General features: G+C 37.7%; 1 protein-coding gene across 1 annotated transcript; it reads right to left on the reverse strand.

Moving 5' to 3' along the window:
- Nucleotides 1-1321: 1321 nt before the first annotated feature.
- Nucleotides 1322-4106, reverse strand: LOC126586071 ((3S,6E)-nerolidol synthase 1-like). The gene is made up of 7 exons (XM_050250772.1): nucleotides 3890-4106; nucleotides 3499-3775; nucleotides 3011-3389; nucleotides 2682-2900; nucleotides 2457-2595; nucleotides 2075-2323; nucleotides 1322-1856 (listed from the first exon to the last, which is right to left on the reverse strand). Exons 1-7 carry the CDS (start codon nucleotides 4049-4051, stop codon nucleotides 1578-1580), a joined length of 1704 nt encoding a protein of 567 aa, XP_050106729.1. The 5' UTR covers nucleotides 4052-4106; the 3' UTR covers nucleotides 1322-1577.
- Nucleotides 4107-13839: the final 9733 nt, after the last annotated feature.

Below are 13839 nucleotides of genomic sequence, written 5' to 3' on the forward strand. Positions count from 1 at the left end.
ATATAGACATTGCCTCTTTTTTTGCAACGGCTAATAGTGTGGTTAATCATGTTGGAGCATCTTGTAAGCGGCGTGATTCACTTAGAGGGCAACTTCAAGAAGAGCTTGTGATAGCTTTTGAAAATGATTGTCTTATAACGGGGCGAGGCTTAAATCAAGAAACAAGTCTCAAACGTGCCGGTGACACACGATGAAACTCACACTATGGTACCTTGATTAGCATCATTTCTATGTTTTCATCTATGGTTCATGTGCTTCAAATGGTTATGGATGATAATCCCAATGACAGTGCGGCTGAAGCAAATAAGTTAATGAGAGTGATACTTACTTTTGAGTTTGTGTTTCACCTTTTCTTGATGAAAGTCATATTGGGACTCACAAATGATTTGTCACAAGCATTGCAAAGGAAAGATCAAGAAATTGTGAATGCAATGGCTTTGGTGAAATCATGCAAGGAAAAGCTATATTGGATGAGGAATAATGGGTTCGATGCATTGGTTGATGAAGTATCTTCTTTTTGTGAAAAACATCATATTGATGTTCCTAACATGGAAGAGGCATTTATACTTCCAGGGAGGTCAAGGCGTTATGCCCCAATAAAGACAAATCGTCATCATTATCGTGTGGAGCTCTTTATTTATGTCATTGATGAGCAAATTACGGAGTTAGAGGATCGCTTTAATGAGGTAAATACCGAGTTGCTTATTTGTATGGCATGTTTGAGTCCGAAAGATTCATTTGTAGCTTTTGATAAATCAAAGTTACTTCGTCTTGCTCAATTTTATCCTCAAGACTTTTCGGATGAAGATCGTTTGGCACTTGAAGATCAACTTGAGATTTATATTCATTATGTGTGTTCCAGTAGTGATTTCTCTCAATTGGAAGGGATTGGTGATCTTGCAAAAAAAATGGTGGAGACAAGGATGCATCAAGTATTCAATTATGTATATTTGCTCATTACATTGTCTTTAGTTTTACCAGTTGCAACTGCTTCAGTGGAGAGAGCATTTTCTGTCATGAATATTGTTAAGGGTCCACTTAGGAACAAAATGGGAGATCAATGGTTGAGTGATAGCTTGCTTGTTTATATTGAGAGAGATATTTTTGCTTGTATTGAAAATGAAGCTATAATGCTTCGTTTTCAAAATATGAAACCTCGTCGTGGACAATTATAGTTTGTAATATTATTTCCATTATGAATTATGAATGAAAGTACTATGATTTCATTTTCAATATGTTTTTCCATCCTAAATTTTTATTTGAACTTTTACACTGCGACCCCTTGGGGTAAGATTCCTGGATCCGCCACTGCACATAATAGTTTAGTTTGTAACAAGTTTAGCAAATCTCGGCCCTTCAACAACTAGGATATTTTTTTCTTTCAGAAAATAAAACAACTGAAGAGCATCAAATTAATCTCTTCATTTTGCATTCTCCCTTCCGGTAGCGATTCACATGCCTTGCACTTATGTTCTAGTTGTTTATTCCTTGCTCAGTAGGATATTAATGTATTATAAACTAGCTAGGGTAATTCTATTTGTACCCATTGCACGTAAGAAATCGAAATCAAACCAACTTCATGCATGAAGCATCGATTTCATGTACTCGTCAAGAGATGGAAGGCACTGGTTGTCGTCGTAGCTATACATCAATGGCACCATTCTTGCGAGATTTAGGGAAGCCTTTGTGAATGCCGCGGGAAGTGGATTAGGAGACACCAATTCTTTGTTCAGCTTCTTCCATTCTTCTGAAATCATATTTGTAACATGTTCTTGTGCTTCCTCCATGGTCTTGCCTTGATGTTCATTTAAATACAACTTTACATATGACCCGTCGTCCCCATCTTGATTCTCATCCTACAATCAGTACGACGATAAGAAAATCTGACGTGCTCTATGTGCGTATATATACATGCATGCTACAAATTTTGATGGACAAATATATATATAGCTTTTGTGTGATGGAGTCGGCCAAGACATCGACCACGCATGATATAGAACCTCATAAGCAGGGATGAATAGGCATTTAGTTACTAGGGTGCTTGATATAAATGATACTATAAATATGTAGTTACCTTGGCACTTCCCAAGTCGTCCCAAAGCCGAAGAATTGCTGCCGTTGAAGATATAATGGCTGGAGTGCCATTCAAGAACTCCACACTTTGATTGGTTATACCTTCACCCAACAGAAAGAAAATGTGGACCATCACCACATTCACCCCAGAAGAAATAATTCCATTCTTCAAGTACTCTTCAGCCATAGGCAAGTGCCCAGATTTGAACCATTTTGCTTCCACTAAAAATGCATTGCACAGACTAGCCCACTGCACGCAAACAAACAGAATGAATTAAGCTATAATTAAGCCTTTCTTAATATGCTAGTATATAATTTTCACGACATTAATCCAGTTAGATAGATATACTTAATAATAAGTCAATACTACAGTGTATATATACCGTCTTCTTTAGCGAATGCAATGGGTTCCATCCGTGCTTTTGATAGACCTTACAGCTGATTTCATTCGTCATATCGTAAAGAGCCTTGAAGCATATCTTCATGTAGTCCGGTAAGTGCTCTATAGAACCAATTTCCCATCTGTAGCATAACAATGTTCTTGTCAGTTCACTGTGAAAACTAGTGAAATTAATTAAGAAGTTACGGGATGTTTTAATTATTGCTACCTATTGACAACCTCCGTGAAAAGAGTGAGTTCATCAAGCGTCCCGTAAACGTCAAAAATGTCATCAATCAAATAGATAAATGAGATAGGTTTTGTGAGCTCAATCCTCTCATCTGACAAGTTTGGATTTGTTAGGCAAGCCATGGACCAAATGTACCATTTAATAGGTTGGTCTCTTGCAAACTTCAACTCCTTACACAATCCCAGCTCTTTCCACCATCTAATTAAGTTAATTGAAACAAATAAACATTGATTAGCAACTGGTTAATTTATTAAATATAGAGACAACAATTGAAGATTAAGGTGCTATTTTCCAATAAAGTTACTTACTTGGAAACTTGAGCAACTTCTTTCTGGTGAAGGGACTGGACCATATTTAAATCTGTTTTTGCTACAGTTTGTAATATATTTAGCCATCTATTATTTGTTCCTTGGAAGCTAGAGACAAAAAAGTTCTTGGCCATGAATGGGGCCAAGCTTTTGTGATGAGGATTTCTCAATGTGTTTCCAACAACTCTGGCCTGGTGATGATCGAGATGTGACAGTGATGAATTTAGGAAATGGCCACTAAACTTTCCAGCTTCTTCAAGTACAACTTCACCCTCTATACTTAGCTGTGAAGCTTCATACAAACTCATCAACCCCTTGATGTCTTCCCTTAACATTTGATTGAAATTTCCTTCTCTGTTCTTGAAGTTGTTAAACACATCTATATTCACACGATAAACACACTAGTTATCAAAATATCGAAATTGTATTGAGTCAATTTACTGGTACCGAATACCAATCTATATTACTGAATTATAGTTAACACTCACCATCAGAGACGAAGTAACCATGCTGCCTGAGTAGTCGAAAGCGGAGAGCGACTTCATGTAGGTCGGTGGGATGGTGAGCACCATGAGCAGTAGTACTAGATATTATATGTTGCTTTTGGAGAATTTGGTCAATTTCTTCTTCAAAGTGGTAGTCTAGACCTAGCCGTTGAACCGCATCGATCATGTCCAAACTTTCAACTGCTTCTCCTCCCACTTTTATCAATGCATGCCTTAAGTCGTCCAGTTTTTGTTCATTCTGGAAACAAATTATGCCATCCTGCGGACAAGGAATTGAAGAGAGTCGATTTTCAACCATGTATGTACATGTGTGTGTGTGTGTGTGTGTGAGAGAGAGAGAGAGAGAGAGAGAGAGAGAGATGATTTTTCTTACCTTAGATGAAGTATACTTCGTTTTGGAGTTAAGCGGTTTTAAGGGAGTAGAAAGCAAACTGTGATCTTCGGGGATGCTCCATTTTTGAGAACTAAGGTGTTCCGGAGCAGCTGGAGTAGAAGACGAGGTCGCAAAGGAGGACTGGGAAATAGAAAATTCCATATTTCTGTATGTGTAATCAACTCCCAGAGTAGTAGAAGGCGAATAGAGAAAATAAGATGTTTTTCGCTCTTCTTGATCTCTCAATTTATAATCGCCATGAAAATCGATTTTCGCTATACTTCGAGAGCTAGCACACTTTGCACGTTGATTTAGAGTTTTTTTATTCGCGCTTTTGTTTTTTGTTTTTTTTTGTTTTTTGGTTGAAAAATCAAACGTACTAGGAAGGGTCCAAGAAAGAATAAAAAGTATACCAAACGTGAAAGTTGTGCTGTTCGGCAACTGGAAAGCGGATTCCTATTATTATGAAACAACTTTTAATTCCTTAATACCTAGGTACTGGTCACTAGTGAATATTTTATGTACTCATTTTATTTATTTGGCTTAATAAAAAAATATTGCGTGGGTTTTGTTTTTCAAAATAAAATAAAAATAATAATGAACATATCATTATATTTTAATCACTAAAACAGTATACCCAAGTATTAACCAAGCATGTCTCAAACCCTATAAGGGCATCAATATTGATGGAAGCCTTCAAACACATTTTCCCATTATTAGTGACCACAAATAAATAAATGAATAATGCTCAGATCTAGAACCTTTTGGTTCGGCAAACTTGTGCGGATATCAACTCTATCTATCTTTTCTCTATGTTTTCAGGTAAAAAATTTCCAACAAACCAGAAAGCCTTAATGTCCTTGTGCAACATTGCGTAGTTTATTATAGGGGTATGATATTCACACACCCTATTTTACTTCTCACACATCTTTTTAATTTTCGGTCGTCGGATCGGATGAATTGAAGAAGATCAATGGACAGAAATTATCAAAAGGTGTGTGAGAAGTCAAATAAGGTATGTGGATAGCACATTTCTTATTATATAATATATACTATTTAGGGAACTCTTTTGGTTGAATATAATTTAGTGAGTTCGACGGACGCAAGTCAACAACACCTAATTATGACCAAACTATTGTTTATGACATTTTTTTGTCACGTGTCAATTGTCCTCTTGTAAAAAGAGTCTTGAAAGCATTTTATATTTTGCCAAACAAAAAGATTCAACAAATATTAGATGGCAAGTGAAGTAATTTTTGTATACCATTTTTTTCATACATTCTTTATTTCAGTTTCTTAAAATATACAGTGTCTCGTGTTTCATATGAGTTCACATTTGTGTGTGAGACATTACATTTTTTTTTCTTTCATACTTTGTTTTAGTTTTTTAAAACATACAATGTCTTGTGTTTCATATGAGTTTACATTTGTGTGTGAGACATTACATATTTTTTAGACGACGTGTTACATGTGCGATATAATTGATGTGTCGTGAATTCAAGGATAATTTTTAATAGAAATATTAGGAAAATCCAATTTTAGTTTACCACATTGTCCCACGTCTCTTCAATAAAAGTGTGATCTCGTGGTGTACCCTAGCATAAATATTTTCTTTTGGAACAAACGATATTGACTACATTAAGGGGGAGAGGGGGGAGGTGGGCTTAGCCTCACAATGGACTAGCGATAATGTGGTTCAAATTCTCCTTTGGCGAGAATCGAACCTAAGATCTCTCATTTACAAGTGAAGAGAAAAATCACTAAATTGCAGTATTAATTGGTTTCCTAGCATAAATTGTTAAGCATTAATGTAATGCACATAAATATGGTACCTCTAGCATCACTCGATCTCATTTTTGATCCACCAGTCGTAATAGTAAATGACATGATATAACTTGTATAACCCATATCCAATTGTGACCGTGGATAATACAAGTTTGGTTGATAATATTGAAATCAAGGTTTTTTTTCCCCAATGATTAGGTTAATAATGTTGAACAATGTAAAAAGTCTCATTTCGAAAACTTGATAAAATTAAATACAACTTGCATTGAGTGAAGATGTGAAATCCTGTCCCCATATTTCACTATTTAAAATTACGTATTTTGTATTCTTAGTTTTGACGCGTTTATAATTATGGCATGTAGTTTTTTTTTTTCAATAAGTAAAAGGACAAAAATGCCCTTAATGAACTAAACGTACCAATCAGGATGAGAAGAAATGAGGGAAATGAGGAAAAAAGAAGGAGGGAACCCAGACCCCCTTTCGACCCACGACCCAACTATTGACTGCCAACATGCAATCCGATGCCTTCTCCGGCCATTTTCTGGTGAATTGCGATGAGGCAACACTTGAGAACCCATCCATGATCTCTTCTTTTCCATTTTCACTTGAAATTGAAGGAATTTGGCCTCGGTTTCTTCTAAAACATGTTGACAGGCTCCGTGGGGTGCATAACAACAATCTGCCTTTCCTGCATGAATCACTGTCAAACACCACCATCAATTAACTCCTCTTGGGCCCAGGAACAAACCCCAAAAAAGTTTGGCGGCGGTGGAGCACCGGAGAAGACAAATCGAAGTGCACCCATTTCAGGGGTTTCAGGCGGATATAGGCGATTTCAAGCATCTTCCCGGCCGAATTGGACGTAGCCCAAACCTTAGGGTGAACCACGATACATCTTGTGTTATTTACTTTCTTGCAGATTTACGGTTGGATTTACGTTGTTCCAAGACCCCTTCGGTTTTGTGCATCAACATTTGGCGCCGTTTGTGGGAAACGACACAAAAAACTATGTCGGTTCTCTTTCATTTTTTCACCTCCATCGTGAATCTGCAAAATCTGCAAAAATCCAACAACCCAAAGCCTTCCAAAAAAAAAAACCCAAGGAACCAGTCCACGCTCACTGTCTTCCTTCCTCGTTTCACTTTCTCAAGGCAGGCAGAGTGGGCAACAGCAACCAACAAGTTAAACCAAAATGACTGATATTCCAACGCAGCAGTGGATAAAAAAAAGGCATATGTAACGATGGCCGGGACGATTAGTGCAGAGGAAGCTACCGTGAACCTCTCCTTACCCAACCGCAGCACCCCCATTCCTTCCGGCGATCAAGCCGTCTGGGCCGACGTCTCGCCCCTCCTCGACGCCGCCTGTAAAGATCTTCAAGATGGCCATTTTTTTAGAAGCTTCAAACCAGTTCCCGTTTCAAACCGTGAGGCAAGAGAAACAAGAAAAGCCGAGTTGACGATCGGAAAAATGCTGGTTTCGACGGTGGCTCTCTTGTGGGTCCTACTCCTCTTCGGCACTTTGGTCTTCATCCTAACTCGACTCGGTGACGACATAGCTCTTAACGAGCCGAATGTTGTCAAAAGCGAGCTCCGAAAGGATTTTCGAGCACTTTGCACATGGGAAAAATGAACTGGAATGAGTAGGAAGCATCTTCACTACAAAGGCAGTACATTTCATAGGATTATCCCCAGCTTTATGATAGAGGGAGGTGATTTCACTCTCGGTGATGGACGAGGTGGAGAATCAATATACGGTGATAAGTTTGCAGATGAAAACTTCAAAGTACAACACACCGGGCCAGTCTTCATCGTCCCTTCCTCTTCGACATCACTTATTGCCTGAAGAAGTTCCAACGGAGTAGCTGCAGGATCTAACTCCCGACAAGGCGACAACTCTTCTTCCAAAGTATCTCATGTCTCTTTGGATCCAAATGCGATCAAATATTGTCGTAAAGCTAGCCACTTTCACCAAGAGAGTTACAAGTACACCTTGGTCTTCACTGAAGTCTTCAATGGCGTCGACCATATCATATTTGTGTACAATGTCTTGGATTGTCAGTTCATTCCAATCGAGAGACCAAATCCTGAACAGTACCCAGACTTCTGCATTCCCTCGATGAGAGTAACTTACATAAACCTTGTACACTATCTGCCACATCCACCGGCCCAGCAAACTCTCTGCCATGTCCACAGGGTTACAGAGTGACAGAACGGACACAGGATGTTTGGTGTGAAGATGAGCAACCACAGGGAGTCCACCATCCCACTATCTCAAAAATCACTCATAAAGAAGAAAAGCAAAAACACTGACAAAAGCAATGTTATTGGCAGATTTATATCAAAATCCACTGCACCTACGCAGAAAAAGAAAAAGAAAGTGAAAAGAGAAAGCAAAAGCAAGTACATGTGAGTATGTCTGGAGGTGGAGAAACAGAGAGGCGCAGTGAAAATATAATATTTCAAAAGCAAAAAAGAAAAAAAAAAGAAAAAGAAAGGCTGCATGTGAGTATGTCTGCAGGTGAAAAGAAAAAGCATGCATTTATCCCCCAGCTCAACCACTCCCACAAAAGCAAAAGCAAAGCAGAAAGCAAAAGAAGATAAAAAGAAGCAGACATAATTGCAGTGATGATGGCATTATGGGCGTGACCCATTGAGCAAAGGGTCGAAACCTTTGTTTTGAATGATGTAATTTATTTTTCTTATCTTTTGGAGACATCTGTATAACCCCATCAGAGGGTAATCATAAAAAATAAAAAATAAAAATAAAATATAAAAAAAAACAGCAAGCCTAAAATAATGGGCCGCAATGTTATGTGGAGGGCGAAGGCCCATATGCCCAAAAGAGCCAGACCCTCTATTATCACCAACCAGGTGATCAAAAGTACGTCCAGTACTACAAAAAATTATTCGGCAGCCTGCCGCTATTACCACCAACTAGGTGATCAAAAGTACGTCCAGTACTCCAAAATTATTCGGCAGCCTGCCGCTATTATCACCAATCAAGTGATCAAAAGTACGCCCATTACTCCAAAATTAGTCGGCAGCCTGCCGCTATTATCACCAACCAAGTGATCAAAAGTACGCCTAGTAATCTAAAATTATTCGGCAGCCTACTGCTATTATCACCAACCAGGTGATCAAAAGTACGTCCAGTACTCCAAAATTATACATGAGCATTACTCATGTCAATCATACATAAACATTTCATGAGCATCACTCATGTCAATCATACATAAACATTCATGACCATCATTCATGTCAACATTCATGAGCATTACTCATGTCAACATTCATGAGCATCACTCATGTCAACATCCATGAGCATCACTCATGTCAACATCCATGAGCATCACTCATGTCAATCAACATAAACATTCATGAGCATTATTCATGTCAATCAGCTTCAAAAGCTTCATTTAAAGAGCTCTAGCTTCAAAAACTTCATTTACAAAGCTCTAGCTTCAAAAGCTTCATTTACAAAAGCTCCAGCTTCGAAAGCTTCATTTACAGAGCTCTAGCTTCAAAAACTTCATTTACAAAGCTGTAGCTTCAAAAGCTTCATTTACAGAGCTCTAGCTTCAAAGCTTCAACTTGCAAAGCTTCACTTACAAAGCTTCAGTGCATGGTATACAAATACCGTCTCCGAACAACCGCCAAAAGACTCTCTTGACCGAAGACTTGAGGGACTACATTATGTACCATATATTGGGCCTCAACAGGGCCTCATGAAAAATACTTGGGAGACTTAGCCCATTATTTATGTATTGAGGAGCGAGCCCTTATTCTATAAAAGGGACTCCCTCACTTTCATTAGAGAGCATCCATTATTCATGTACTGATGAGCGAGCCCTTATTTTATAAAAGGGACTCCCTCACCTTCATTAGAGAGCATCGCCGCCAACTGAGCAACCGCCTCGCCGCGAGCATCACTCATAACCCATCACTTATGTATTGAGGAGCGAGCCCTTATTCTATAAAAGGGACTCCCTCACCATCATTAGAGAGCATCGTCGCCTACTGAGCAACTGCCTTGCCGCGAGCATTAACTTTAGCCCATAATTTATGTATTGAGGAGCGAGCCCTTATTCTATAAAAAAGACTCCTTCACCTTCAACGCCACAAGCCGAGCCAACCAAGGCAACATAAACCACAAACAGAGCAGCCTCGCAACATGTGCTACTTCTAATTGAGCATCATTTCAGATTGGGCAACGCCTCATATTGAGTATCAGTTCTAGACGACATCTAGTTACTTCGACCCACACATGGATTGAATTTCAAGTCTCCAACCAAAAAACTATCTTGACTGAAAACTTGGGGAACTACTGTTTGTACCATACTTAGGGCCTCCGTATTTAGACCTCGTATAAATACTCGGGGGACTCAAATGTAATTATGTAATAAATTGAGGGGCAAATATGTAATAAGTGAAGAGCCCTTATTCTATAAAAGGACTCCTCACTCTCCTCATTAAAAGAGGCCATTTCTTAAGCCTCCTCACATCCCCTAAGCTTTAAGCTCTCCCAAAGTTCTCACTCTCATATGCAGAGCTCTCTCTACCTCATAAATACAATATCAGTGTGGACGTAGCCCAAACCTTGGGGTGAACCACGATACATCTTGTGTTATTTACTTTCTTGCAGATTTACGGTTGGATTTACGTTGTTCCAAGACCCCTCCGGTTTTGTGCATCAACAAAACTAATTGTTGACCGCCACCTAATTCTAACAATTGGCGGAGATCCGACCGTTGAATCGTTCCAAAATTTTAAGATATTGTTCTAGAAGATAAATGAGACTCTTTAGAAATTACAGATCGAAAATCTGTGAGTGGATATTTCGGATCGAATTACGTAGGGTTGTGGACCCCATCATTGACTGAGAGTTGACTTTGGGTCAACATGTCTCGAATCATTTTAAATACTAAAATTAGTACTATTAGAGACTAAGTGAAGTCTAGTGGGCTTACATTGGTTAGTGAGTGACTTTAATAAATGTGATATGGTTATTACCTTGGTTTCGTATTTAATATCCTTTGTGGATATAACTTGGTTTATTAAATGTGATTTCTATTAAAATGTTTTTTAATATTTGGCCATCGATCTATTGTTATGAAATGTAATTCGTGGATTGTAAATATTTGTGAAATGTGATTTGAAATACATGTTGAATTGTTTGTGAAATGCGAGGGTTAGTAATGGATCATTAACCCATTGTCATAGGGATTTGTTTGCTTCGATATTGTTTTATTTCTCGCTTCGTTGACCCATTCTAAATTTAGTACTTGTGCTTTGTTTCATTTCGTTAAGCCTTTGTAAATTGAGCAAATTGATTCATGTTTTGTTTCTTCGAGCCGTTGTTATGTTTCTTGGACTTCCGCTTGGTTCCGTTGAGTGGTCTAGAATTGGGTTTCACTGGGGTTCTGTTGAGTGGTCTGGTTCCTTGCTCCGTTTGGATTTCGTTGAGTGGTCCGGAATCCCTCGTGCTCCGCGATTCCGTTGAGTGGTTCGGAATCGTATCCTGCTTTGGATTTCGTTGAGTGGTTTGATATCCATTGTACTCCACAATTTCGCTGAGTGATTCGAAATCATATCCACTCGTATTCCGTTAAGAGGTTCGGAATCACTTCTACTCCGAAATTCCATTGAGTGGTCCGGAATTGTATCTTGGTTTGGACTCCTTAAAGTGGTCCGGAATCCCGGTTGGTATTTTGGTTCCATTGAGTGGTCTGAAACCCAATGTTGTTGGATTTCGTTGAGTGGTCTGAAATTACATTCTTCAGAGATGTAGGCTTCGACCGAACTATATCACTCTAGCCCTCATTTTGGTGTATTGGATGAGTTGAATTGACGTGATTGTAGAATGATATTGGAAGGCATATGTGTGTGTGAATGGCAAGATGACAACTCTTGTTTGGCTTATGGTTGATGTGTAGTGTGGTACCCTATGTTTTCTGCTAGGAAGTGTTTTATGAAAAGTTCAGAGTTTAACAAATGGTGAACTACGAATGGCTTGATCCCGTCGGAGGGTACTTAGGCAGTCTAACAAAAAGGTTAGATGCAGTCATAGAGTAAACGAAAAATCACTACACAATTCGAAGTTTGAGTTGTGCTTTGTTTGTACCCCAAAGGCGAGGTATGTTAAATATATGGGTACTTTGTGACGTCACATGTCGATCCTGGACGTACGTCGGGATCAAGGTGTGACAGAAGACAATATCAATAATAGTTCACTTATGTCATAGGAGTAATCTTATACTTGTGTCACATGGTCAGTGATAAGTGGACATGACAAAAATCATGTAAAGTGTAACAAAAATTAAATTTCGAGTTAAATGGAAAAATTTGACACTGAAGAAAAAAAATGTATTAAAATCAAATTTAAGGAGGCATAGAAACAATATGAATGTTTTAATATCCTTTAAAACTCAGTCAATACAGTTACACCATCATTTATCATTTTTCTTTTTTCTTCGTTCCGTAACTTCATTTCTACTGAGAAAATGCTCCATTTTCATGGCTCTTTTTTATCCTTTCTTTGTGTACTCTCCCTTACGTTTTATCTAGTTAAAGAGATTATTAAAGATGGAAGATCATTAGCACTTTAGTTAGCAAGTTATCAAGGGTGTTTGTTCATTAGCGGATTCCCCTTGTGTTCATTAGCAGAAAGGATAATATATAAGATGAATAATATATGAAAGTATATATACATCATGGAGGAATACTTAGAGTCAAATTGGATATAGAAGATGATAAATTAAGTGAGTTGAACTACACATAAATGCATGATCATTGAATTACATTTGTAGCCTTACTCTCCTCCGCTAAAGCGAGTAAAATGAAATTTCCTAATAGTTTACTTTAAAGTACTAAAGTTCTTGAGCAGCAGCATATAAACTGTTTAATTCGTGACCTTCATGAAAAAGGAAACGAAGGGTGCAAAGAAATATCGTGATCAAATATATACCATAAACGGATCTCGCAAGGTTGTTCTCTACATGGATTATTAAATATTTCGAAACAAACCAAATTCCAATTAATTATTGTAAAGTAGAAATTGAGATGATTGATTTCATAAACTACTTAAATTAAAAACGAATTAAATTAATACAAGTAAACTAATCTGCAATATTAAAGATGAAAGAAAAGGAACCAGTTTTGGAGAAATCAAATTAAGAAAGCACTAGGGTTCTACCATCACCTAGCAATCCTATGAACTTTTACCAATTACTTATGATCTACACATGCCATTTTGAAGGTTAGATTTTCCTAATTCATATTCTACTTGGAACCTCCAACATAGAACGTATATCTAACATGCAACCCGTTCGGACGTTCGGATCAAATATGAACATGAAAGATTCATTATGCTTTATGAAAACCCTTTGAAAAACCAAGCAACCCTTAAGACGTGGTATTCATCCTAAGTGAAATTACAATTATTAATCACAAGAAGCCATCGTCAATTTCAAGGAACCTTCCGACCAAAATTGCATCAAATTACTTTTCTAAATATCCTAATGGTGATCAAGCATTAAGACAATTAGATAGTTTTAATCATGGTGATTAATAATTCAAAGTGTGCATGCAATCAATCATAAGCAATTAAATAAAAATCACATATTCATACTAAGGCTCAAGGCTTCGCCCTAGCAAAAGGAATTAGTTACGCATATTCATAATTAAAATCATAGAAAATATTATTAAGAAAATGATTGATAACACCTTAAAGTAGAAAATCTCCAAGAACCCTAGCAAAGTTCTTTGTCTCTGAAAAACTGTAGACGGCAAAGCAATATATCTGCTAAGCCATCCACAAACCCTAAAACATAGGTCTCTTATTCCAATTAGGAAACTAAGAAAAATAATAAAATATCTTAGAAAATAAAACCCTAATTAAACTAGGAGAATCTACCAAGTACTTGTCTAACCACGTTTTAGCCTCATATCTCCTCCAAATCCAGCTCAAGATAGCTTCTTTTAAAGATCAAGACGTTCTGAACACATTTCTAGAAGGCCATGAAACCATCCGAGGTCATCTTGAGCTCCAAAAATGCAATTTAAGCCAGAAACGTCATTTTCAAGCACCGCGCATCGCTCCTTTATTTTATCACCAGAAAATAACCGTTTGGTGGAAAAATCCCAAATTTTGATATGATCAAGCTA

Source organism: Malus sylvestris, chromosome 10 (assembly GCF_916048215.2).
Source record: "Malus sylvestris chromosome 10, drMalSylv7.2, whole genome shotgun sequence".
NCBI lineage: Eukaryota > Viridiplantae > Streptophyta > Magnoliopsida > Rosales > Rosaceae > Malus > Malus sylvestris.